General features: G+C 43.4%; 1 protein-coding gene across 6 annotated transcripts in view; it reads right to left on the bottom strand.

Moving 5' to 3' along the window:
• ST8SIA2 (ST8 alpha-N-acetyl-neuraminide alpha-2,8-sialyltransferase 2) overlaps positions 1 to 27,800 on the bottom strand; it is a 359,528-nt gene that overhangs the window by 143,583 nt on the left and 188,145 nt on the right. For all 6 annotated transcript variants that reach the window (XR_011030249.1, XR_011030250.1, XM_068275151.1 and 3 more), the window contains one exon: positions 26,562 to 26,624. Coding sequence is in view for 4 of the 6 variants with exons in the window: in XM_068275151.1 (XP_068131252.1) it covers positions 26,562 to 26,624 (63 nt within the window). In the remaining 2 variants the exon portion in view is untranslated. The remainder of the gene's footprint in view (positions 1 to 26,561; positions 26,625 to 27,800) is intronic.

Raw genomic sequence — 27,800 nt, forward strand, 5'->3', positions numbered from 1 at the left:
CAACATCTTGCTTCACATTGCTTCCATTTACCTATACGCAGAATCATTTAAAGCAATTCAATGCATTTAGCATTGTTTGCTGAGAGAAAATAATGTTTTGCCATTAGGACACTCCTAGACATTGTTTCCATGAAGTATTAATGATTTTGCTGGATCCTTTGATAGCCTGAAAATATGTGGTGTGTGAGTTAGTACAAAGGATCGTCTTAAAGCATCTAAGTCATATGAAAAGGTTGTACTTTATTGCTTTCCATTGTAAATGTTGAGGAAAACTGCAGCCTCCGTCGCAGTCTTATGTGATATAACCTCCATGGTAAATGTGTGTCCTAATGATCTTTCAATGTACCAATAAATATACCCTATATATAGGGCTGATTAGATGGAGGCCAGCAGTAAATATAAAATGCAATTATAATGAAAAAGGTCACCTGTACTATATCACTTTACCTCATGTGATATAAAATTACAGCAGTAATATTCTGCAATATAGGTGTACCTAAATTGCCAATAAATATCACTAGTCCAGTCCAAATTCTTCATAACGCCAAGGCAACATTTCTTATAGCTGTCCTGTCACTTACACGCTAAACATACTATTTAATAGTGTAAGAAGCAGAGGCCCATATGCAATTAATTTTTTCACCTGAAGTATCTCCTAGGAGATAATTTTCATATTCCATGTAAACTAAATTTTCAGCATTTTACAACTAAAAAAGTACTCAAAAGTTGGTGAAAAAGTACTATCACATTTATTTTGAGTATTATCTTGCTTGCTGCTGGCGACTTAAAGGGCATTTTATGACAAGTTGTAAAAATATCACCTAGGTGAAAACTCAGGAGAAAAAGTGAATTGCATTTGGCCCTTTGTAGTCAAAATATCGTTTTTGTTTGGTCATAAAGCATTTTAGCTGACAGAGTTTACAGAATATTTTGTGATGAAGTTTGCTGCTGATTGGCTGAGGTCAATAAGATGTAAATAATTTTGGCTTGCATGTAAATTGTACGCAGCTTGAAACTCGCCAAAATCGCAAAGAAGTGTATTTGACTGGCTTAGCTGTTTATAGTTTGTATTGAATTTGCCAGAGCTATTATCTAATTTTTTTTTTTTTTTTTGCTTTTTTTCTTTCCATGTGCTCAAAACTGTTTACTGTTACAGCAATCTGTTTTATCGACTTCCTATTTATGTCCTAAGTTATAAAATATACCTTTATCATTCTAAACCTGTCTTTGCAATAGGCAGCCAACACTATTGCTAGAGATTAGTGAAATACTAGGCAAGATTTCAGGCTCACACTTGTCTAGATTAGGGGTGGTTAAAGTGAACCTCCGGACTAAAAATCTATTCAGCAGAACTGAAAAGGCTTGGTGTTTTTTTTTTTTACAGTTTTACAGCATCAGAACTTTGTTTTTCTTACCAAAGCATCATTTTTAGCTGCATTTTTAGCTAAGCTCCACCCATCAAATAAAACTGCCTGGGCTTTCTTTCCCTGATGCTGTGCAAAGCATGATGGGATTTCCTATGTGTTATTCATGTTGTCTAGCAACTGGGAGGAGTGATCAGCACACAGGACAGTTGGAACTGTGTCTCATGCTCCCTGTCACCTCCTTTCAACCAAAAAGATGGCTGCCCTCATGAAATCAAACATTTGCCTGTTCTTTTAAAACAGGGTGAGTAAGATATTATATTACCTATTTTAATTAACATAACTAATGTAACTTAATGACAGTATGTTTGTATAGGCTGAAGTTCCTATTTAACTTGCCAGGCCGACAGATTAAAGGGCCATACTTACAGTTAAGGAGTATGTTTATACATTGGCAGAAAAAAAAATGACAGGCTGCCATACACTGCTGGATAATACATTTCAGAAATGTATCAAATAAATTGTATTGTTGCCAAAGAGGCAAAATCGGAAGACTAGAAGATTAGAACATTTAATATACAGTATATATATTATGAGATATGTATAGCGTACTACATTCCTCTTGAAGCTGCAGCACATAATTCTGTACACCAGTGTCTCTATATACATGAATGCTAAGAAATGAATGTTTCGTAACATTTTAAGAAAATACCAATGTCAGAAAGATCATTTTTCAGCACTGCCTTTCTGTTCACTGCACAGTACCTTTAAAAGAAGAAAAGGCAATTTTATATTTGTCTCAGCGCAGCACTGCGTGTCACAGCAGGGGTCACTAAGCAAGGAAGCCTGAAGCCATATCTTCAGTGTCTGCCTACTGTGAGACAATGCAATGTACCAAATGGGAATACAGCTGAGTTCTTACAGTGTTTTCACAAAGATGTGCAATATACCAAACTTAGCAATGCAGAAATTGTTTGAAAAGCCTGGTAGGATAAAGTTATATTGAAGACAGTATTTTCCATTTCATCCAATGGAACTGCAGCCCAGATCCTACTAGATACAGCAGATGCATTATGCTATAGTGTATTATTCCGGCAGTAGGGAGAACACACAAAAACTTAATGCAAAACAACTCAACAGGAGAGTTTCTCTAAATTGAAACTATTGGTCAGTTTTAAAAATTTGGGAGTGTTATCATGATTATCAAAGTTACAGTTTAGAGCTGCATTGCCTTCCCAAAAGCAAACAGTATTCATATGTCATCACTTCCACCAGAAATCCATAACACAAGGCAATAGGCTTCATTTCAGGACAGCAAGTGGAGCCACGTGAGTCTTGTTTATTCCTCTGTGGCTAACTGAGGCATCCAGAATGCTGGACTTACAAAGTGGTTTTAAGACTCTTGGCCATCAGTATTGCAAGAAGTGGGGTTCCATGATGTCATAGCATGGGGGTAAAGGGAAAAGGAATGCAAAATACGCATTTAAGTCTTAAAGAAAGCTATGGTGGATTTGTGGGGTGAGCCCATGCCCGTTTCTAGGGCCGTGCGGGATGTGACGCCGCCCTGAGCGCTGTTGGGAGGTGGGGGCACTGTAATGGAGGGTGGAGCCGGAGCCGCAGGGAGGGCAGCCCGACCTCTCCCTTCCTCATCTCCTGGGCCGCCCTCCGTGCTCCCCCCTCAGATACAAAGTGAGCAGGCAGGAAGCGCTGTATACAACTCACCTGCCTGCGTTCCAATCGCCACTCTCTTGCCGCCGGTCTTCTCCTATCTGCATACACGCTGATACACACGCCGCTTCCTGTTTAGACGGAAGCAGCGTGTGTATCAGCGGCTATGCAGAGAGGAGAAGACCGGCGGCGAGAGAGGGGCAATCGGAACGCAGGGAGGTGAGTTGTATACAGCGCTTCCTGCCTGCTCGCTCTGCATCTGAGGGGGGAGGGCGGCCCGGGAGAGGAGGGGAGAGGTCGGGCTGCCCTTCCTGTGGCTCTGGCTCCCTGAACCATTATGGGGGAAGCTACCTATCTAACCTATACTGGGGGGCACCTACCTAATCTGACCTACGCTGGGGGGCAGCTACCTATCTAACCTATACTGGGGGGCACCTACCTAATCTAACCTATACTGGGGGGCAGCTACCTATCTAACCTATACTGGGGGGCAGCTACCTAATCTAACCTACGCTGGGGGCAGCTACATATCTAACCTATACTGGGGGGCAGCTACCTAATCTAACCTACGCTGGGGGACAGCTACCTATCTAACCTCTACTGGGGGCAGCTACCTATCTAACCTATACTGGGGGCACCTACCTAATCTAACCTACGCTGGGGGGCAGCTACCTATCTAACCTCTACTGGGGGGCACCTACCTAATCTAACCTATACTGGGGGGCACCTACCTAATCTAACCTACACTAGGGGGCAGCTACCTAATCTAACCTACGCTGGGGGGCAGCTACCTATCTAACCTCTACTGGGGAGCACCTACCTAATCTAACCTATACTGGGAGGCAGCTACCTATTCTAATCAACACTGGGGGGAACCTACCTATCTAACCTATACTGGGGGGGGGGGGCAGCTACCTAATCTAACCTATACTGGGGAGCACCTGTCTAATCTAGCCTATACTGGGGGGCAGCTACCTAATCTAACCTATACTGGGGGGCAGCTACCTAATCTAACCTATACTGGGGGGCACCTACCTAAACTAACCTATACTGGGGGCACCTACCTAATATAACCTATACTGGGGGCACCTACCTAATATAACCTATACTGGGGGCACTTATCTAACCTGTATTGGGGGCACCTACCCAGCTAGACTATACAGGTGGCAACTATACTGGATACCTTTGTTGGAGGTACCCACCTAGCTAACCTGTACTGGGGCACCTACCTAACTTAAACCAGGGGCGCCTGCCTATCTAACCTATACTGGGGGCAACTATACTGGCTACCTATATTGGAGGCACCTACCTGGCTAACCTATAGCAGGGGCAACTATACTAGCTCACCTATGTCTGGCTACCTATACTGGGGGGACCTATAGCTGGCTACCTATACTGGGGGGACCTATACTAAGTGCAACAAGACCTGGCTAACCTATACTGCGGTCACCCATACCTTGCTCCGGGGGGGGGGGGGGGGCGCTTTTTTTACACCCTCGCCCTGGGTGCATTTTAGCCTAGAAACTGCACTGGGTGAGCCTAATGAGAGATCTTCACTAAATTCATTCCAGTGTACAACAATGCCATGTTAAAAGATAAGTGAACTTATAACATATCATGCAGGAGAGTTGTGTGGATGTCTAGGGACCCTTCCAGATTTCCCTTTAAGTCCTCTCATACTATTCTATTACTTCTACCTCCTTCTTGGGAAACATGGAGATGCCTGACCACATATGCTATTGCTCTACTAACCACATATGCTATTGTTCCGTTGTTATTGCCTGATGAAGCGGGATCGAACGTGCAAAACGCATTGCATTGCATATTTGGAGTTCATAAATAAAATATATTGACTGTCTTTACTACAGTCGTTGTGTGTCTACTTGGAGGAGGTAAGTCCGCCACTACCCTCCTATATTTACCAAGAATTTGTTTTTTAAGCTCATTTAGCTTCCTTTTATCCTTTTGTTCTCCTGCATAATGGAGATGGGGAAGATCACCTTATCCTTTTACAGTGAGACAAGGGTACTTTGTAAGCGTCAGAAGGATTTTTTCCAACCCCCACCCACTCTTGCAAGTTATTACCGGAAATTAGAAACAATGGTTCTGATTTACTAAACTGTGGAAAGTTTGCCATGCACAGGCAGCACACGGCAATTTTACCGTTACTACTGCTGGCAGCATTGCAATAGTTGCCTAATTAGTGACTCGTGCTACCTACGTAACACGAGCATTGCCTCATTTTCTCTCATTATTTGTGTTAGGTTACACATTCTGTATCTAAAAGCAATGACTGAATAAATAGAAAAGAACAAATACTTAATAGAGTACTCGGGGGATTTGTATAGGATACGTGTTCCCTGAACAGGGTTAGGCCCCTAGCACACTAAAACAACTTGTATTAGTTCTATTAAAATCAGGTATATCAAAGGTACAGCATTTATAAAACAAACAGCTGCGTTGGTGTTTGACACTATTGTGTCACATATGTATCATATCCCTGGGATGGATCACTTTCAGGCAGATAAAGATTGTACATCTATGTGCATGTGTCGTGGAGAGGAAAGGGATCTCCTCTCCAGCACCTATGCACAGCTAGTACATGCACAAATAGGACCTGCTGATCACACCCTCTTGCACCAAACACAGGTATAATGGACAGTAGGGGATCACACCATGCAAACAGTGTACAAAATTACAAATAACTCGACATGCTTCGGCTAAACGCCTTCGTCCGGAGTGAATACATATACACAGTGCTGTGCATCATATACAGTGCCCCTGCCCCACATAACTGTGTATATAGCCCCTATCAGAGCTGAATGCCGCCCTTAACTCACAGTCTTATATACTGAGCATTTTCTCTCTCCCCTGGGCGTCGCCCAGCAGGGTGTGTCCTACCTGTCCATCATGTAGTATATCCCATTCATTATCCAGGGTTCTCCTATCTCCTCATAGTTCCTCCATCTCCCCCCTCTTATCTGCGCATATGGCTGCATGTTAAAGCAATCTGATCGGCACATTTGTCACCTATAAATCATGATCAGGCATGCAAGACTGTTAGACATTCGCCCCGATTTTTTCCTCGGGAGTCCCTCTGTTTGCTCTGTCTCATGCAACATCATCTGCGCATATGGTTGCATGCTAAAGCGGCCTCAGCGGCCCATTTGTCACTTATAAATCATGATCAGGCGTGCATAACTGTTAGATATTCGCCCCGATTTTTACCTCGGGAGTCCCTCTTTTTGCTCTGTCTTATGCGACCTCATCTGCGCATATGGCGGCATGCTAAAGCGGCCTGATCGGTGCATTTGTCACTTATAAATCATGATCAGGCATGCATAACTGTTAGATATTCGCCCCGATTTTTACCTCAGGAGTCCCTCTTTTTGCTCTGTCTCATGCAACCTTATCTGCGCATATGGTTGTGTGCTACAGCGGCCTGATCGGCGCATTTGTCACCTATAAATCGTGATCAGGCATGCATAACTGTAGGTATTCACCCCGAGTTTTACCTCGGGAGTCCCACTTTTTGCTCTGTCTCATGCGACCTCATCTGCGCATATGGCTGTATGCTAAAGCTGCTTGGCCGGCGCATTTGTCACCTATAACTCATGGTTAGGCATGCATATTTGTTCATCCTGATTTTAACCCCGGGAGTCCTTCTTTTTATATAAGCTAGGTAGTGCCTCTCATTATATAAGTGGTGCTCAATACCACCCAGGCATCTGTATATCTATATATCCGACAGCTTTATGGTATATTCATTAGGGACACACTGAACATGGGGTACCTTTTCATGGCACACTGTAGGGAAGGAGGGGGGGGGAGGAGGGACTAGATGCGATCTGTATAGTGTGAATCTACAAGGATACATGTGTGAGACTGACTCTTCTAAGAATGATATTTTATATGTATATATAGCTTTTTGGTCTGATTTTGGCCCTAATATAGGGGCCTAGAGCACAGTACTTGTAAACCATGAGCATTATCCTCTATCCCCCCCCCCCCCTTCTCCCTCTCCCTCCTCCTCCCCCCCTCCTTCCCTACAGTTTGCCATGAAAAGGTACCCCTTGTCGAGTGTGTCCCTAATGAATATACCATAAAGCTGGGGACTCCTGAGGTTAAAATCGGGATGAACAAATATGCATGCCTAACCGTGAGTTATAGGTGACAAATGCGCCGGCCAAGCGGCTTTAGCATACAGCCATATGTGCAGATGAGGTCGATGAGGTCGCATGAGACAGAGCAAAAAGTGGGACTCCCGAGGTAAAACTCGGGGCGAATACCTACAGTTATGCATGCCTGATCACGATTTATAGGTGACAAATGCGCCGATCAGGCCGCTGTAGCACACAACCATATGCGCAGATAAGGTCGCATGAGACAGAGCAAAAAGAGGGACTCCCGAGGTAAAAATCGGGGCGAATATCTAACCGTTATGCATGCCTGATCATGATTTATAAGTGACTAATGCACCGATCAGGCCGCTTTAGCATACAGCCATTTGCGCAGATAAGGCCGCATGAGACAAAGCAAAAAGAGGGACTCCCGAGGAAATAATTGGGGCGAATATCTAACAGTTATGCATGCCTGATCATGATTTATAGGTGACAAATGCACCGATCAGGCCGCTGTAGCACACAACCATATGTGCAGATAAGGTCGCATGAGACAGAGCAAAAAGAGGGACTCCCGAGTAGAGTTGGGCCAAACGGTTCGCCTGCGAACGGTTCCATGCGAACTTCAGTGCTTCGCGTTCGCGTCCCACAGGCGAACTTTTGCGGAAGTTCGGTTCGCCCCATAATGCACCATGAGGGTCAACTTTGACCCTCTACATCACAGTCAGCAGGCCCAGTGTAGCCAATTAGGCTACACTAGCCCCTGGAGCCACTCCCCCCCTAATACAAGGCAGGCAGCGGCGGCCATTACGCTCACTCGTGTGCCTGCGTTAGTGAGAGTAGGGCGAGCTGCTGCAGACTGTCTCTCATAGGGAAAGATTAGTTAGGCTTAGCTTGTTCCTGGCTGCATACCTGTTCTGTTCAGTACCTGCATACCTGTTCAGTGAACCTGCCACTGCATACCTGTTCTGTGAACCCACCACTGCATACCTGTTCTGTGAACCCACCACTGCATACCTGTACTGTGAACTCACCACTGCATACCTGTTCAGTGAACCCACCACTGCATACCTGTTCAGTGAACCCACCACTGCATACCTGTTCAGTGAACCTGCCACTGCATACCTGTTCTGTGAACCCACCACTGCATACCTGTTCTGTGAACCCACCACTGCATACCTGTTCTGTGAACCCACCACTGCATACCTGTACTGTGAACCCACCACTGCATACCTGTTCAGTGAACCCACCACTGCATACCTGTTCAGTGAACCCACCACTGCATACCTGTTCAGTGAACCTGCCACTGCATACCTCTTCTGTGAACCCGCCACTGTATACCTGTTCTGTTCAGTGAACCTGCCACTGCATACCTGTTCTGTTCAGTGAACCCGCCACTGGATACCTGTTCTCGCCATGGTGCGCACCAGTCCAGCACGGCCGTCACTACACAAACAGCTGTTTGCGGTGCGTTACACGGTGAGTTTGGTGTGTCAGTGTGAAGCAGTACCTTAATTACACTACCTGATTGATGTATACACTTGCAAGATGTTTTAAAGCACTTTAGGCCTGTCATTTAGCATTCAATGTGATTTCTGCGATTAAAACGCTGCTTTGCGTCAAATCCAGATTTTTCCCGGGGACTTTTGGCATGTATCCCACTCCTCCACCTGGGGGTCCAGGTGTTAGACCCCTTGAAACATATTTTCCATCACTTTTGTGGCCTGCATAATTTTTTTTTTTTCAAAGTTCGCATTCCCATTGAAGTCTATGGCGGTTCGCGAACTTTTACGCGAACCGAACCTTACGCGGAAGTTCGCGAACCCTGTTCGCGAACCTAAAATCGGAGGTTCGGCCCCACTCTACTCCCGAGGTAAAAATTGGGGCGAATATCTAACAGTTATGCACGCCTGATCATGATTTATAGGTGACAAATGCGCCGATCAGATTGCTTTAACATGCAGCCATATGCGCAGATAAGAGGGGGGAGATGGAGGAACTATGAGGAGATAGGAGAACCCTGGATAATGAATGGGATATACTACATGATGGACAGGTAGGACACACCCTGCTGGGCGACGCCCAGGGGAGAGAGAAAATGCTCAGTATATAAGACTGTGAGTTAAGGGCGGCATTCAGCTCTGATAGGGGCTATATATGCTGACAGTTATGTGGGGCAGGGGCACTGTATATGTTTGATGCACAGCACTGTGTATATGTATTCACTCCGGACGAAGGCGTTTAGCCGAAGCATGTCGAGTTATTTGTAATTTTGTACACTGTTTGCATGGTGTGATCCCCTACTGTCCATTATACCTGTGTTTGGTGCAAGAGGGTGTGATCAGCAGGTCCTATTTGTGCATGTACTAGCTGTGCATAGGTGCTGGAGAGGAGATCCCTTTCCTCTCCACGACACATGCACATAGATGTACAATCTTTATCTGCCTGAAAGTGATCCATCCCAGGGATATGATACATATGTGACACAATAGTGTCAAACACCAACGCAGCTGTTTGTTTTATAAATGCTGTACCTTTGATATACCTGATTTTAATAGAACTAATAAAAGTTATGTTTTGGTGCGCTAGGGGCCTAACCCTGTTCAGGGAACACGTATCCTATCCTGAATAGAAAAGAAGCCAGACAGTTAAAAAGACCATTATGTAGCAGTTCGATCGATTGCAAATCGATTGACCAATCGATCGATTTGCAGCCCATTTTGATCGATTTCATTCGATCTGACATGCTGGAAAATCTAGGTCGATCTGTTAAGATTGCTTTTATTTTGCATAGGACCTAATGAAAATCTGATGGCAAAAAAATGCCATCAGATATATTTTCAATAGATTTCATACTGAAATCTATTGGAAATCTGTTCCTAGTAAAAAATGTTCCTAAACACATCAGATAGATCAGAAATCTATCTGATGATCTATCTGTTGCTAATCTAATGAGTGTATGGCCTGCTTTAGGGTTTTTCTCTGACTTGGTTTTCAGTACAGAATTAACCTTTTGCTGACCAGGGGATTTTTCAGTGATCGGTGCTGCGTGGGCTCTACAGCCCGCAGCACCGATCAGGAGTGCAGCAGGGCGATCAGACTACCCCCCTTTTTTCCCCACTAGGGGGATGTCCTGCTGGGGGGGGTCTGATCGCCGCCGGCTGCATTTGCTTAGCGGGGGGGGGCTCTTCAAAGCCCCCCTCCGCAGCGTTCTCCGCCGTCTTGCCCGCTCCCTCCCTCTCCCTCCCCCTGTGAGCTGCGCAGGACGGATTTCCGTCCTGCGCATTGAAGGATAGGCTTCAGCCTATCATATGCCGGCGATCCCCGGCCAATCAGAGGCCGGGGATCGCCAATCTGCCTTACGGCGCTGCTGCGCAGCAGCGCCGTATGATGTTAACAGCGGAGATTTCTTCCCCGCCTGTTTACATTTTGCCGGCGAGCCGCGATCGGCGGCTCTCCGGCTGTTCACGGAGACACCCTCCGTGAACTGACATCGAGCGGCCGTTTCCATGGTAACCCGCAGACGACCAGTTTACGCCAATCGGCGTTAGCTGGTCGTCAAGAGGCTAAAAAAGTACATAAAGTTTAATTGGATTGGGACAGATTTTTCCCTAGTCAACCCTCTATCATGCTCCATAGAGGATAAGACCGAGGTGCAGAGATAATAGAATGTGTGAATTCATGCTTGACTTGCCACTGAAGCAATAGTATAGGTGGGTTTGCCTGAAAGCAATTGCTTTTTATTGGTGACACAACTGGGAGAATTAGAATTAACACAGATTACAAAAACAAGGGGAAAGGACATTTAAAATATAAGTGGTAATCTTTTTGTAATAAATCATGGAATTTCAGTAAAGCACCTCGGTTCCATATGTATTACTGTCAATGGGCTCTATTCTCAAAGACTTCCCGCATGCGGTAAAGTACATGCGGGAAGTTTGCGACCAAAACACCGTCAAGTTGACATTCTCAAAATGTTCCGCATGTTTTTTCCGCTTGCGGAAAAAGTGCGGTAGAAGTGCGGGATTCATGCGGAAAAATTTCCGCAAAAGTCTATTTTCCGCAATAAAAAATCAATTCTCAAAAATGTTCAGGTGCATCATTTCGTCGTTATTTACCAATTTTTTTATCACCTACAAATAGTAGGTGATATATTCCGCATCCCATTGACTTTAATGAAGTCTGGAGGCTTAAGGGCTGTGCTTGCTGGACTTTAATTTTTTTTTTAAACACTTTTTCATGCGACCTTTTTACCGCATGATTCCCGCATGAATAATGACTTGTTTCCGCATCTTTTTTCCCGCATGCGGAAAACATGCGGAAAATATTAGTGAATGTGGAAAAAATGCGGAGTTTACCGCTGGCAGAAATATAGGCTATCATTCATGAAAGTGCTGTCGGTATGGAGAATCAGTGCGGGAAAACACCGCTGGCGGTGTTTTAGACTTCTGGGTGGGCATTCATGAAAAAGTATCCATGTGCGGTAGCAGTGCGGAGATTCCCCGAACTAGGCTGGCGGTAGGCAGGCGGTAGGCTTGCGGAGACACGGAAGCTGCCGAGTTGATACATTTCTCCGTGTTCCGCTCTGCTGATGCTGCCTGGGAGGTCTGTGTGTCTCCATTCACTTACATTGGTATTGCCACATCAGAGGGAGCGGTACTTCCCGACCTCACACCGCTTGCGGTGATCTTTATGAATTAACATTTTGCTACATTTGTTCCGATAATCACCGCACAAGGCGGTGATTTCTCACTCTGCTCGGTAGTGTCATTTTTTCATGTGGAAGGAGCCTTTATGATTGCTGACTTTGCTAAGTGGTCGGTAAAGTCAGCTGTTTTAAGCATTTCCGCATGCAGAAATGCTTTATGAATGATAGCCATAGCGGTAAAATTTTGCGGTGTTTTTGCCTCTTAGTGAATAGAGCCCATTGTAGCTGATAAACTGTCTGAGGGTTCAGAACATAGAGCACTGTGTAGGTGTCACTAGAGAGGGTCAATGAGATACTAATAATTTCAGTCTACATGCAAAGTTTATGCAAATTGCATGCAGCTTGAAATTGGGCCACACAGATGAACCTCCTCTTGAATTTGATTGGTCCAATTCAAAGCTGCATATGATTTGCATGAAATATTCATCCTAGAGCCCGCCTTTGAATAGACACTGCCTCCCACCTAGTGTGTCCTTATTCCCCTCTTCTTAGATTGTGAGGCCTGTTTGGCAGGGCCCTCTCCCTCCTGTTTGCTGTCAACACTTAACTCTTTGGCTCCATGCTACTGTGGCACCAAAAAGATTCAGTCACTCTCCTTTCTCTACTCCATTCATAATTGTAAAAGTCCAAAATAGGTTTGCACACCATTCATAAATGCTGAAGTGGTTTATTCTTCATATAAAATGTCAACACAGTAATTTTCAATTGTTTCGGGGCTGCGGAGGGTCCCCTTCATCAGAAAGTGCAAACAGTAATTGTACATATGCTGCCTTACTAGTATATTTACCCTCTGCCTTGTAATTAGTGATGAGCCAAATATCAAATTTTGGGTTTGCAAATTTTATATCCGAATCTTCTTTCGAATCTGCGTATCTCCATAGACTTCAATAGCAGGCAAATGGCCGCCGACTTTAGCAATAAATAGCAAAACCCCCTTACGTGCTAGAAACACCACATTTTCAGGGTATGTGGAGGGGGACAGTGGCTACAAGAGGGAAATATTTTCAAAAAGACCTTATATTTTTTTGAGAAAATGGTAAAGTTTCATAGGAAAAAAGAATACATTTAAAAGCGGTAAATGACAGATAATGTAGCAAATCTAGCGGTAGTGTAAAGTTACATAAAGCAAAAGAAAGAGCAATGAATTTCATGACGGGGTTTCCAGGGACCCCCTGGAAACCCCATGGAAGTGGCAACGCTTTGGCCCAGGGCTCGCTATATATCCGCAATATGGCTGCATAAAGATCCCTGGCAACTTAACCTATTTTTTTTTTTGAAACATTTTTTTAATGTTCAGAGTGTGGGAAATAATAAAAAAAATGATTTGGGGTCCCGTTTCTGAGCCTCTTTAACCCCTTGTCCTCCATGCAGGCTGGGATAGCCAGAATGCGGAGCCCTGGCCGAGTGGGGCTTCGCATCCTGAGCTATTCCAGCCCGCATGGTCCATGGTATGTTAGGGCTCCGGGGGAGAGCGGTGGTTCCCCAGGAGGAGGTGGGATTCGACAATGCCTTGGGGGGTTCCCAGTGGCATCTGGGAGTCCCCTTTAAGAAAGGGAAACCCAGATGCCCGCTCCCCTCCTAGGAGAAATAAGTATTGGGGTACAAAGTACCCCTCACCCATTTCCACAAAAGGCTAAATGAACTAAAAACACAACCATGAGAAAAGTCCATTATTTTTCTTAATTAACCAGAAACACTTACCTGTACCTTAACACAAAGTTCCCACGCCAATATCCTCTAATATAGCTTGTAAGGGGGCTTTGCTATTAACCTCTGAAGTCGGCCCCGCTCACCTGCCATTAAAATCTATGAGAAAAATTAGAACACAAATTTTTTTGAAAAAAAAAATTGTGTTGAACGTGAATTTTGAATATCACTGGTTTACTGTGAAGTATTCCCCGGCAGAATAATTTGCCCCATCTCTACTTGTAATATATAGTCTCTCTCTTTACCACTTGTATAATGTTGTAATGTTTACCCCATTTACTGTACAGCGCAGCATAATATGCTAGCGCTTTATAAAGAAAGCTAATAAGTCATATTTATTAGCACCTTGACCATTTCTACTTGCCACATCTGGTCCAGCCATTGGTGCATGTGGATGATGATCCAAACTCCAGTATTTAAACCAGCCATGATGGTGAATATTTAATATATATACACACACAGGATTGCAAAAGTATTTGGCCCCCTTGAAGTTTTCCACATTTTGTCATATTACTGCCACAAACATGAATCAATTACTATTGGAATTCCACGTGAAAGACCAATACAAAGTGGTGTACATGTCAGAAGTGGAATGAAAATCATACATGATTCCAAACACTTTTTACAAATCAATAACTGCAAAGTGGGGTGTGCATAATTATTCAGCCCGCTGAGTCAATACTTTGTAGAACCACCTTTTGTTGCAATTACAGCTGCCAGTCTTTTAGGGTATGTCTCTACCAGCTTTGCACATCTAGAGACTGAAATCTTTGCCCATTCTTTGCAAAACAGCTCCAGCTCAGTCAGATTAGATAGACAGCGTTTGTGAACAGCAGTTTTCAGATCTTGCCACAGTCTCTCGATTGGATTTAGATCTGGACTTTGACTGGGCCATTCTAAAACATGGATATGTTTTGTTTTAAACCATCCCATTGTTCCACTGGCTTTAGGTTTAGGGTCGTTGTCCTGCTGGAAGGTGATCCTCCGCCCCAGTCTTAAGACTTTTGCAGACTCCAAGAGGTTTTCTTCCAAGATTGCCCTGTATTTGGTCTCTGATGAAGCAGGGCTAGTCCCTGTGAAACAGCTGTCAGACTTCGCCAACCCCCCACTGCTGTAACTTGTGTGTGTCTACCCAGCCAGGCAGCCACTAATAAAGGGAATTTTAGCAGCTGTAACCATCTCTCTTCATCTCTAACTGACTGAATTGCCCTGTATTTGGCTCCATCTATCTTCCTATCAACTCTGACCAGCTTCCCTGTCCCTGCTGAAGAGAAGCACCCCCAGAACATGATGCTGCCACCACCATATTTGACAGTGGGAATGGTGTGTTCACATTGATGTGTAGTGTTAGTTTTCCACTACACATAGCATTTTGCATTTTGGCCAAAAAGCTCCATTTTGGTCTCATCTGACCAGAGCACCTTCTTCCACATGTTTGCTGTGTCCCCCACATGGCTTGTGGCAAACTGCAAATGGGACTTCTTATGCTTTTCTGTTAACAATGGCTTTCTTCTTGCCACTCTTCCATAAAGGCCAACTTTGTGCAGTGCATGACTAATAGTTGTCCTATAGACAGATTCCCCTACCTGAGCTGTAGATCTCTGCAGCTCGTCCAAAGTCACCATGGGCCTCTTGACTGCATTTCTGATCAGCGCTCTCCTTGTTTGGCCTGTGAGTTTAGGTGGACAGCCTTGTCTTGGTAGTTTTACAGTTGTGCCATACGCCTTCCATTTCTGAATGATCGCTTGAACAGTGCTCTGTGGGATGTTCAAGCATTTGAAAATCTTTTTGTAGCCTAAGCCTGCTTTAAATTTCTCAATAACTTGATCCCTGACCTGTCTTGTGTGTTCTTTGGACTTTATGGTGTTGTTGCTCCCAAGATTCTCTTAGTCAACCTCTGAGGCGGTCACAGAACAGCTGTATTTGTACTGACATTAGATTACACACAGAAGAACTCTATTTAGTCATTAGCACTCATCAGGCAATGTCTATGGGCAAATGACTGCACTCAGACCAAAGGGGGCTGAATAATTACGCACACCCACTTTGCAGTTATTGACTGGTAAAAAATGTTTGGAATCATGTATGATTTTTGTTCCACTTCTCACGTGTACACCCCTTTGTATTGGTCTTTCACGTGGAACTCCAATACAATTGATTCTAGTTTGTGGAAGTAATACAACAAAATGTGGAAAACTTCAAGGGGGCCGAATACTTTTGCAAACCACTGTATATGGAAAAACCCTCCAATGCATATACCTTCCGAACCCACAGTTGTGATCGAGTGTCCCGCCGGTGTAGACTTTGCCACAGAGCGTGTTTTAGCATATATAGCCAGGGGCGTCTCTAGCCATTTTGTCACTCCAGGCAAGAAATCCTGTTACTCCTGTCGTGAACCCCACCCCCAAGACCCCCGAAAATCATAATGCAGCAGCGTTTCACCAGAAAATACACTTATTGCGGCATGGGTTCACCAGAAAGTAGTTGTAATGCAGCAGAGTGTTTTACCATAAAATATACTTATTGCGGCATGCACCCACACACACAGTACACACACACACACACACACACGCACACAGTACACACACACTATACACGCACACACACACCGCACACAACATACACACTATACACAGTACACACACACACACTTTAGACACGCACAGTACACACACTATATACACACACACTACACTATACACACACACAGAGCACTATACACACACACAGAGCACTATACACACACACAGAGCACTATACACAGCACGCAGTAGACATACACTCTATATACACACACACACACACACACACACACACACACACTACACTATACACACACTACACTATACACACACACACACACACACACACACACACACTACACTATACACACACACTACACTATACACACACACACACACACACATATATATATATATATATATATATATACACACACACACTATGCTGCTACCAGGGGAGGACTGGGACCTTCTGGCCTGGGGTGCTTATGATGTAAGGATAATATTTTCATTTTCCTGTCTGCTATGCACTTTAGATGCGTATGTATGGGTCATCATCTGGTTTTGGGGAAGCTGTACTTGACTGTGTGACAGTGTGGAATACAATTACTATCAGTTCCTCTGAGAGCAGGGAGCTAATTAGAAGCCCTATTGTCCCATTATACAAATCAGGACAGAGTCAGGGAACTTCAAAGGCTAACAAAGGACCTAGAGTCCTTTGTCAGATGTCAGATGTAAATTCTAGAAATTTACATCTGACAGGCCTGCTGGGATGGGGAGGAAGCCTAAATCAATTGTCACCTGGAGTGGGGAAAAGACCTTTTTGATGATCTGAAAACTGATACAGGAAAGGTTTTCAAGTGGCATATCACAGGAAAGGATATGACGCGCGTTATGTATGGACTAGGCCTCTGGAAATCCAATTATGACTGAGGATGTAATTAAATCTAGCTCCCCCCCATCCACACAGGCTTACAGCCTCGAGGCGAATATTTCATTATAAAAACCAGGGGATAGCTACCTCAAATCAGTCCTCTCCTGACGGTAGCGGCAGCTGGTCTCCTGGCCCAAGCTAGTGGACTCCTGGTCTAACCAGAATTGTGTCCGTCCACAAAAGTCCAAGGTTCTTCTATCTGTATTCCTGTATTTTTGGTAAGCAAATCGCTTTTGTGTGTATCTTTGTAACCTCTTATTTTTGTAACTTTTATTTTTGTAACTTTTATCTTGTAACTTTTTTACTTTGTTTTTTGTACATCTTCTGTATATATTATTTTCTGCATTGTTCTATGTTTTTATGGAATATTAAATCGTTATTTAATAAGCTTGACTTCTGCGGTACTAAACTAACACTCATAGCCTAGAGGAGACTGCAGTGTAGCCGTGTATAAGTTTCATGCCTAATTGTACGCTTGAGCAACACTACCATATGAAATTGTAATTGCATTGTGTGTGGGGGCGTTTGTCATACGTTGGCCTAAAGCGCGCAGCTGACCCAACGTACGAAAAACGCCAGTGCGAGTAGCGACAGCAGAGTGGCTAACAGTATCGTTCGGAACGACTGTTAGTGGTTTTGCTGCACGACAGTGTAACTTGCATTACAAATCATTGTCTGATTGTGCTGTGTTACTGTACAACTGTACTGTGTGTGTGGGTGCGTGGCGTTCTAGTATTCGGCCTAAGCGCAAAGCTGACCCAAATACGAAAACGCAGATTGCGTGTTTAGCCCTCGACAGCTGAGGGGACATGTCTAGCAACGCTAGTGGTGGCAGTGGGAAGTGTTTGAGGGGTTCCAGCCTTATTTGTAGCTTAAATAAGGCTGTTCCCCGCTTAATCTGGTCAAACCCGCAGTCGGGAACCGTATACGCAGGCGTGCCGCGGGCCGGTTCCTGACACTCCCCTTCACCACCATCACTACTAATCCCGGTTTTCACTACCTTATAGTGTGTCTGATCCCTTATGCAGAGAAATAATGAGGAGAGAAAAGCTGAAAGAGAGGGAAGAAGATATTTGCCTCACCAGGACTGCACTTTTATTTAGCTTTCCTGTATGACAAGAAGACACAGCCATCCAGCACTAGGGAAAGAGGGAAACAAAGGTGAGTGAAGGAGGCTGGTGCACACCAAGAGTGCTTCATAGCGCTTTTCAAATTTACAGTGATTTGAAAAGCGCTGGGCTAATGTTACCCTATGAGGATGTTCCCACAGCAGTGTTGTGATTTTTTAAAATCGCAAACATGCTGCAGGTAGCATTTATTGGAGCGATTCTTTCAAAAATCGCTTCACAAAGTCGCATTCGCGAATTGCTAGCGATTGCTATTGCGATTTTGTCGTGCACTAGCCCAGAGATAGGAGGAGTGGAGTGAGACTGAGAATAGCCTGAGATGGAGCAGAGAGCTTATCTGTATTGCAGTCCCACATTACACAGAGACTAGTTGTGCTGGTAATAGGACTGCTGTCCCTGCCAGTCTCCCACACCAGATAGCAAGCAGCCCACCTGGAGTCTAGGGACTGTCAAAACTTTTCAACCTGTTTAACACCTTATCTGCACATGCAGTCATTTTAACAATGGGAAGAGACCAGACACTGGCGTACGTTAAAAAGGGGCGCTGGGAAAAAAGGGTGCCGGGTTTTAAACGATAAACATGGATAACGTTTAAAAATATAATGTACTATATTTCGTTTAAAAATAATGTTTTATAAAGTTGTAAATCATTAAATAATGTGCATGAAATTGGCAATTGTGAAAACGTTAATCTTCCGTTTAAAAAGTGAAACGTATAATAACGTTTAAAAAAAAATAGTAAGTAACCCTCCCTGTACCTACCCCTAACCCCTAGACCCCCGTGTTGGTGCCTAAACCTAAGACCCCCCTGGTGGTGCCTAAACCTAAGACTCCCCTGATGGTGCCTAAACCTAAGACTCCCCTGATGGTGCCTAAACCTAAGACCCCCCTGTTGGTGCCTAAACCTAAGACCCCCCCTGGTGGTGCCTAAACCTAAGACCCCCCCTGGTGGTGCCTAAACCTAAGACCCCCCTGGTGGTGCCTAAACCTAAGACCCCCCTGGGGGTGCCTAAACCTAAAGCAGCCCATACACTCAGCCGATTTTCTGGCCGACCGATCGATCCCGATCGATCGATCGATTGCAAATCGGTTGGCCAATCGACCGATCGACGGCCGATTTCGATCGATTTCGATGGATTTCCATCGAACTTGCAGGGTGGAAAATTTAGGTCGATCTGATGAGATTGCTTATCAGTTTGCATTGGCCTTAATGGAAATCTGATGGCAAAAAAATGCCATCAGATCGAATTTCAATAGATTTCAAACTGAAATCTATTGGAATTCTATCCTGGTAAAAAATGTTCTAAAAACGCATCAGATAGATCATCAGATGCATTTCTTATCTATCTGCTGCCAATCTGACGAGTGTATGGGCACCTTAAGACCCCCCTGTGATAAGCATTAATAACGTGTGAAAAAATATTGTGCTGTTTTTCGTTTAAAAATAATGTTTTAAAAAAGATTGTACTGTTTTTCGTTTAAAAATAATGTTTAAAAAATTATAAATCATAAAATAATGTGTAATCATGAGAAGCAGTTATAAAACAGTAAAAGTCTCCGGGCGCTGCTTATAAAACGTTATTTTTCTCCGGCGCCCTTTTTTCCTGTCGGGCGCCCATTAAACGATATTTATTATGGGAGTGAATGGCGGCGCCCGATTTGTCCACTTGCCTCAGGCGCCCGAATTTACTGTTACCAGACACTGACCCTCCTCTGCATCATGCTGTGTATATTTACCAGCTTGCCTGCCCTCTAATTGCACTTTTATCAGCTAGCCTAGTATTTTAGATTGCCTTACAACAACAAACCTGAATACAGCAGACACAGGACCAACCCTAAATCACTGAATGAAAGGCGGCTTGGGGGGCAGTCAATGCCTGGCTGCTACACAGTCTCTACATCCACGCAGTTACCAGTAGCACTCTGATCCCTGACTAGGATGAGTGCCTTCTCTCACTGACTCATTAATTGCTGTGGTTCTTTGAATCATTGAGCTGAAGGAAATGAATGCATCAGTCAGTGAATCAGTTATGAGTGGAGTCAGGCACTGGTGCTGCTGCTGCTGCGTAACCTGATACCTGAGTGATTTGAGAGGCATTTCTTCTCTCACTACTTAGTGCAGAAGCGTCCTTCCCTCCTCCTGTCGCCCTTCCCTCCTCCTGTCGCTCTAGGCAAGAATTTATAGCTGCCTAATGGCTCAGACGCCCAGGGGCGTAGCAATAGGGGGTGCAGAGGTAGCGACTGCATCGGGGCCCTTGGGCCAGAGGGGCCCCGAAGGGTCCACCCTTCATCACAGTATTAGCTCTCTGTTGGTCCTGTGCTGGTAATAATCACTTTTATAGATGCTTTGAATAGTAGTAATCCTTAAAACACTGTTCCCCATCTCCTTCTTGCAACTCTGACTCTGTGGTTGTCTGACAGGTTTTGGTGCGCCAAATCAATTGTTATGTATAGAGTGCTTGGGGGGGCCCCATGTAAAACTTGCACCGGGGCCCACAGCTCCTTAGCTACGCCACTGCAGACGCCTCTGTATATAGCTACCTGTTCTTGCTCCAACTTGCTTCCTTTAGTGTCCTATGCAGCTACTGAACTGGCTTCTAGAGCTCCAGGCTTACTGTCATCTGACCGCAGTGAGCCTGGAGCTGCTGGGGTCGCAAGAGGAAGCAAGTAAAGTAGGACTCCCCACTTTACAGCCAGATATAATGCCACCCCAAACAGCTGATATAGCTGCCTCCTACAGCATAATGGTATTGTCTAAATCGACGTCAGTAAATGTTTCTTCTGACGTGGCTCCCTTGCTTCAAATAGGTAATGCCAGTGTACTAATTACATTTGTTCAGCCACTAAACGTGTTTAAAGTATTACTCCACTTGTACATAACTTATATGTAATGAAGTAAAAAGGACTATTTTCGCAATACTGCCCCTTTAAAAATAAAGAAAACCATGAGAACCCCCCCCCCCCCCGTGAGAGCCCATCTTCTCATGGGGGGTTCTCACGGTTTTCTTTATTTTTAAATGTCTCAAATCTGTCGGTAATGACAAATTTCTACTTCTACTTCTTAGTGACAGGAACATATGAGAAAAGTAATTTATGGCTCATTTTACTCTGGGAGAAATTCACTTCGTATTTGTATGTGTTTTAAATTTTAAGATTTTCGCGACAGTTCCTCTTTAAGTTATAAGTTCCCCTATGTATGGGTTGTGTCTAGTTTCTTTAGTACAGGCTTTCTCAACCAGGGTTCCCTGGAACCCCAGGGTTCCTTGAGGACTCTGCAGGGGTTCCTTGGCATTTTCCCCCATCATAGGGGAAGTATAATAGAGCACACTATAATAGGTAGTACTGCAACAAGAAGCACTAAATTGGGGCATCAGGAGATGGTATAATGAGTGGCAGTGTAATGGGGTAGTGAAATAAACAGCCACACATACTTTTAAAGACCATGCCTCCTGCAAAATAAATGCAGGGGTTTCTCGAGACCAAAAAATTGTTTGCAGGGGTTCCTCGAAATCCAAAAGTTATTTGCAGGGTTCCTCCAAGGTAAAAAGGTTGAGAAAGGCTGCTTTAGTATAATACAGATTGTCATTTCTGTAGCTATAAGAGATTATAAGATTATAAGAGATTCTTACCTTACAGCTTTTGGAAGGACTCCATTGCTTTCTTTATAAAATCACAATGACGAAGACAACACAGCCGAATGTTTTTCCTTCTCATAATGAATTTGCAGCTCCCAGTATCCTTTCCTTGACAAAAGTCTATATGCTTCAGGCAACAACCAGGAAATTAACAACCTCACTTACAAGCTAAATTAATTAGGAAATTATGTAGTTCGTCGTGAGTATCTAAATACTTAAAGGGACAGACGATCTCAATTCCAGTATGTTTCATTTAATATTTCACAGAGTTTGACAGAACACCTGACTATGTTCTCATAGTTGGACAACATGTCTGAATTAATTGGCTTCCCGTTGATATTCACATCATGCTTAAGGTGATGATGCCACCAAATCCACTGACAATTCCCGGGAATCAGTAATGTGTTTTGTAAGACTGACCATGCATAACATGATACTGCTTCCAATTCAACCCCAAATAAACGATCAACTGAGAATTGCTCCATATAAGCCACTCTAGGGAACAAAACAACTTATTTTTAACCACAGGAAGTCTATTCTATGACACCCAAAGTACAGCAGTGTCTTACAATGCCAAAGGCAATTGAAGGTGATTACTTCCATTACAGTTCCAAAGTAAGTTGACGATCCTTTCCTAGAAGTATTCTATAGTTGCTCTTAATAAAGACTCTATCTGCATGGTGTTTTGGTGTTTGTATATTCCCCCCCCCCCCCACTCCATGTTTGTATGGTTCCCAAACAAAGACATACCAGTAGGTAAATTGGCTCCTTACCAAAAAAAGACTACTCTACGCAAGTAGGATGGCCATCACACCACATAACTTTAAGTCTTTATTGCTGCATAATATTTAAACAATCCAAGTCTCCAGTCAATGGAGTTCCTCTTTATCAAGCAGAACAATGCAGGGAAATGTGCACTTGGGGGGAATGGTTATGATGTGCACTCGCAGGTCGCAGCAGCAGCACTGTTATTTGGTGTGCCAACCCTCCTACTTGCTACTTATCTATCTTCGTTCAGTTACCATTGTCTGAGGATCCATCCACTCTATGGGCATAACCAAATGGAGTACATCATCTCTACCCTCTACACTTATGTCTACATTCTTGTAAGCATGTTAGATATGGATGACCATAGAAAAATTAGATTAAGAACTTCCCAGAGGTACAGGGTCAAGTCGGCCTCACATGATTCAACCAAATTGATAAATTTTCCAGTTTTATCAATGAGAATGATTGATGGTATAGAAAAATAGTTTTTTCAATTCAAGAAAAAATATTGATTTTTCTGAGTGTTCAAATAAATATCTGATTAAATGTGTTGGAAAAAAAATCAGATAGAAAAATAAAAATGGAATGTTTTATTTGATCATTTAAAAAATGTATACACAACCAAACATGTATGGTGTATTGGTTGGAGCTTAAATTATTTGATCAACTGGTAAAAAAAAAAATGGTCCCATGTAAAAATAATAATTACATCAATAAAATCATGTATGGCTTTCTTTAGTGATACATAAAGTATTATTCAAATCATTCTGAAAAGCTCTGTGGAAATATGTGGGGGCCAAAGAAGTACATAATATAAACAATAATAAGGTTATAGCAGCACTCAGGCAGTAATTTGGCCACCGCCAAAAGACGGAGCACAAATGACTATATAAGCAGCATAATTAGGCCACCAGCAATAGTTGGCAGCGGAATTACATCTTACCCAAGTCCATGGCAGTCTGGCGGGGGAATAATAATTAACGCCGCTGAGACTTGTGCAGGAGCAGGGTAAGCCGTTGGGTTCGGCTTTACCCGTGCCCACATTTCCCGATGCCATTTGTGCATGTATGCGCTGCATGTACCTTTATGGTGTTGTATACAACACATCTTCATGCCATTCATTTATATTAGTAAAAAAAAAATCTCTGTGCCACTTTCTGTTGTCAAAATGTATCTAAAATGTGCTTTTTATGATTATGTTCCATACACAGTATGAGAGAGTCTGAAGTATGGCTAGAGTGTGAAAGAATCCTGCAAAATCTGTAAGAAAAAAAAAAACCCTTGTGGAGGCAACTTACCTCGGGACCTAATGAGACTCCCCCATCCTCCTCCGTCCTGGCGATTCAGTGCTAGAAGTCCTCCATTTTCGGAGAGGTAAATATTTACCAACTGAGTTCCAGCTCAGGCGCAGTAGCGGCTCTATGCTCAGGCTCCGGTAGAAATAGCCGAGCCCAATCGGGTCCACGCTACTGATCAGGCGCAGCTAGTTCTGCCGGAGCCCGAGCATAGAGCCGCTACTGCACCTGCACTGGAACGGTAAATATTGCAGGCGCTACTGAGCCTGTGCCACAGCTGACATCCTTGTCGGCTGAGGTTTTGGGGGCTTCCAGCACTCGAGGAGGATGGGAAAATCTCATTAGGATCCAAAGGCTTTCCACTCTCGAGGTAAGTATCCACCAGAGGTCTTTTTTTCTTGCAGTTTAACTTGAAAGTAAAAAAAGTAAATGGTATTATTTTGATTCACAACTTTTTGCCTTGACTGACAGTTAACACTGCAAAATACCACTATCATTATAGCACTTCCTTTTTTTCTTTTTTTTAAATAACACACAAATATAGCTGTATCTAACCTGACAGAATGTTTTTCGTAAGAAATCTCACAGTTTTGTGTAGGTATTTGGATGATCAGATTAATTTAAAAACTGATATTGTACATAATGTAGCTCAGGATATTCCCTTGGGCAACACTATTTTGCAGTAAGCACGTCTCGGTACAGAAGTGTGACTGCACACCTCCGATAAATGCATTCAATGATGAGGAGAAAATGCTTCATAGTGGTTGGCACTATGTTAAAATCATAAGACAATCCAAGGAATCCTGCACAAAGAAATATACTGCTTCTTGGAGGCATCCCTATACTTCAGCTATACACCTCATAGATTCTTCTTTCCCAAGAAGTTTAAGTCTCTAGATTTTGCAAGTGAAATTTGTGTAGACAGATAAATTTAACTCACATTTACTATCAAGGACCCCAGTCCTACCTTATAGGTATACGCTACAGTAAGCCTTGTACACAGGTACGGGGACTGTTGCCCGCAGGCATTAGGACTCAATGCCTTGGGAGACAGTTCAGTGCCAAGCGCTGTACAGATATGTCGCTAGTCTGTAGGCTACCAATGCATTCTGTTGCTATGGAGATGGGTGAAGGGATGATGCTGTACCGTATGGCAGAGCAGGTGGAGTGAGTAGAAGGGCAATAAGAAGAACAAAAAAGCAAATATGAATTAAAAAAATGTAAACTATACTATACGTACCAACTTTTTTTGAGGTAAAAAAAGAGAAACACCTTTAACACATGCCCCTGCCACACCTCTGGTCATGCCCCCAAAAAATACTTAGGTAAAAGACATGGCCCATATGCAATTTACTTTTTTTCCTGAAAATTTTCATCTCTTTCAAGTTTTTCAATTGAAAAAGTACAAAAGATGATGAAAAAATGCTATCACAAACATTCAGAGTATTGTCTTGCGTGTCAGTGGTTTACAAGGCATATTATGACAAGTGTGAAACCTCGGAGAAAACTCAGTAGAAAAATTAAGTTGCATATGGGCCATAGTATTTATAATTCAAACCACACTGGTCTTGTCTGTCATTGTTAGTTGTTCCTTTAAATTAACATTTAAAATAAAAAATACCATATATCAATGTAAATGATGGAAATAGAGTTTAGAGTCAAGTATACACATTTTTCAGTAGAAAAATACATATATTTACACAGATCTCTTCATCAGTCCTGAAAGAGGGACAAGTAAAGAAAAATGGGGGACAGAGGGATTTGGTTTCCAAAGAGGGACTGTCCCTCCTAAAAAAAGATGATTGAGAGATACGACCAAGGGCAGGTTTACACTAGAGCAGATGCAAAACGGAAACAGTAAGCTAATCCACTAGGTGGACGCGTTCCGTCCGTTTTGCATCCACTTACAGTAATTTCCCTGTCTGCTCGTCTGCCTGGCCGCTCCTGCGTCGATCATGTCCACCCGTATGCATCGCCAGTCACCTGGCCCCCGCCGCTGCCGCTTGGTCCGTCCACATTCAGCCCAGAGGCCAGCAGTAGCATGGGGCTCTCCATAGGCTGCATTAGGCCAATTCTCCCTAGCAACAGGGAGAATTTTCATTGGTCCATGAACCACTGAGGATTCTCCCTGTTGCTGAGGATTGCAGCCCAATCTGCCCTTGCAGATATCTCCATGCTTATGCCGGCCTCTGGGCTGTGTAGGAGGGACCAAGCGGTGGCAAGACACGTAAGTATTACGTCACTGCCGCAATCAAAATGGATGAAGCGGACATGGCAACTAGCCTAGTGAGAACGGACAGTGTCCGTTCTCATAAGCTTTTATTGCATACATTTTCCTGTCTGGTTCGGGAACATGTTCCAAGTTCAGACTCTGCGTTCGGCTTAGCGCAATGCACCAAGCGGATCCTTATTTTTCGACAAGTGAAGGTGGATCCTATTTTTAAAATTAGGATCTGCTTCCTGTGCTAAGCAGAGTTTAAAAAATGCCCCGAACGGGTAAGTTTTTTAAGCAAGTCTGAACTGCCTATTGCCTCACAACTTTCCTTTAGAATGTGAAATGAAGTTGCCAAGAAGAAGAGCTGAGACAGGTAGAGAATTGGACTGAGTGATAACCATTCCTATGGCAGCAAGCATCACAATTTCAGACCACAGCAGATTAATAGCTGCCTCACAGCCAAAACAAATGAACAAAAAGAAATCTCATTTACAAACCTATTAGATTTGCTATGTAAGCTTTCCACAGCTGATCTGATTGTGCCTCTTCCTCCAGTGCTCCTGCAAGACAAAAGACAATGCATTATTTATCAAATTCTGTTACTGTCTGTAGGTTTTGCTTTAAGAATCAAATGATGCTTTATAGTGAGCAGAGTTTTCCTGTCGCTTGTCTAAAGTCGGGTTATAAATATCCATCTCCAGACAGTGGAGTCTGTTACATGTTTTCATGCATTTGAAATTAAATGTAACAAAGACATTACATCAGATTCCCATCAAGCTAGACAATTTATTATTCAAGGTGTATGACTTCACATGTGACCTCATGGAACAAGGGTCATCCTGCCGATGTGCTCAGTGGTGCCGACACACTGACTAATAAAAAATAAAAAAAATTGTGCTTGATGCTAAAACAAAGTACTTTAATTTATGAAAGCATAGCTGCAGCATCATTAATGACTTAAAATACAAGTGAAAGAGGGAATCTTAACCACTTCTGTATCAGCAATTTCAGGCCCCTTAAAGAGAATCTGTATTGTTAAAACCGCTCAAAAGTAAACATACCAGTGCGTTAGGGGACATCTCCTATTACCCTCTGTCACAATTTCGCCGCTCCTCGCCGCATTAAAAGTGGTTAAAAACAGTTTTAAAAAGTTTGTTTGTAAACAAACAAAATGGCCACCAAAACAGGAAGTAGGTTGATGTACAGTATGTCCACACATAGAAAATACATCCATACACAAGCAGGCTGTATACAGCATTCCTTTTGAATCTCAAGAGATCATTTGTGTGTTTCTTTCCCCCATGCACTGAAGTTTCAGGCTGCTCTTTTCTTCCTGCAAACAGCTTTGCCCTTGTTTGTAATTCCTCAGTATGTGAAAGCCCAGCCAGCTCAGAGGACGATTTATCCAGCTTGTAAAAGATAAGAGAGAAGAGAGAAGCTGCTCTAATCTAAATAACACACAGACAGTGTGCATAGAGGGGCCTGGAAGGGGGAGTTCATAGCAGAACCACAACACTGAAGAACTTGGCAGCCTTCCAGACACAGGCCGACAAGTCTGACAGGGGAAAGATACATTGATTTATTACAGAGACAGTGATAGTATAGAGTGCTGCAGTTAGCCAGAACACATTAGAATAGCTTTTGGAACTTGTAGGATGATAAAAAACAGGATGCAATTTTTGTTACGGAGTCTCTTTAAAGAGGAGCTGTCAGCCATACTATCTCAGAAAAAAACA

This window comes from Hyperolius riggenbachi, chromosome 3 (assembly GCF_040937935.1).
Source record: "Hyperolius riggenbachi isolate aHypRig1 chromosome 3, aHypRig1.pri, whole genome shotgun sequence".
NCBI lineage: Eukaryota > Metazoa > Chordata > Amphibia > Anura > Hyperoliidae > Hyperolius > Hyperolius riggenbachi.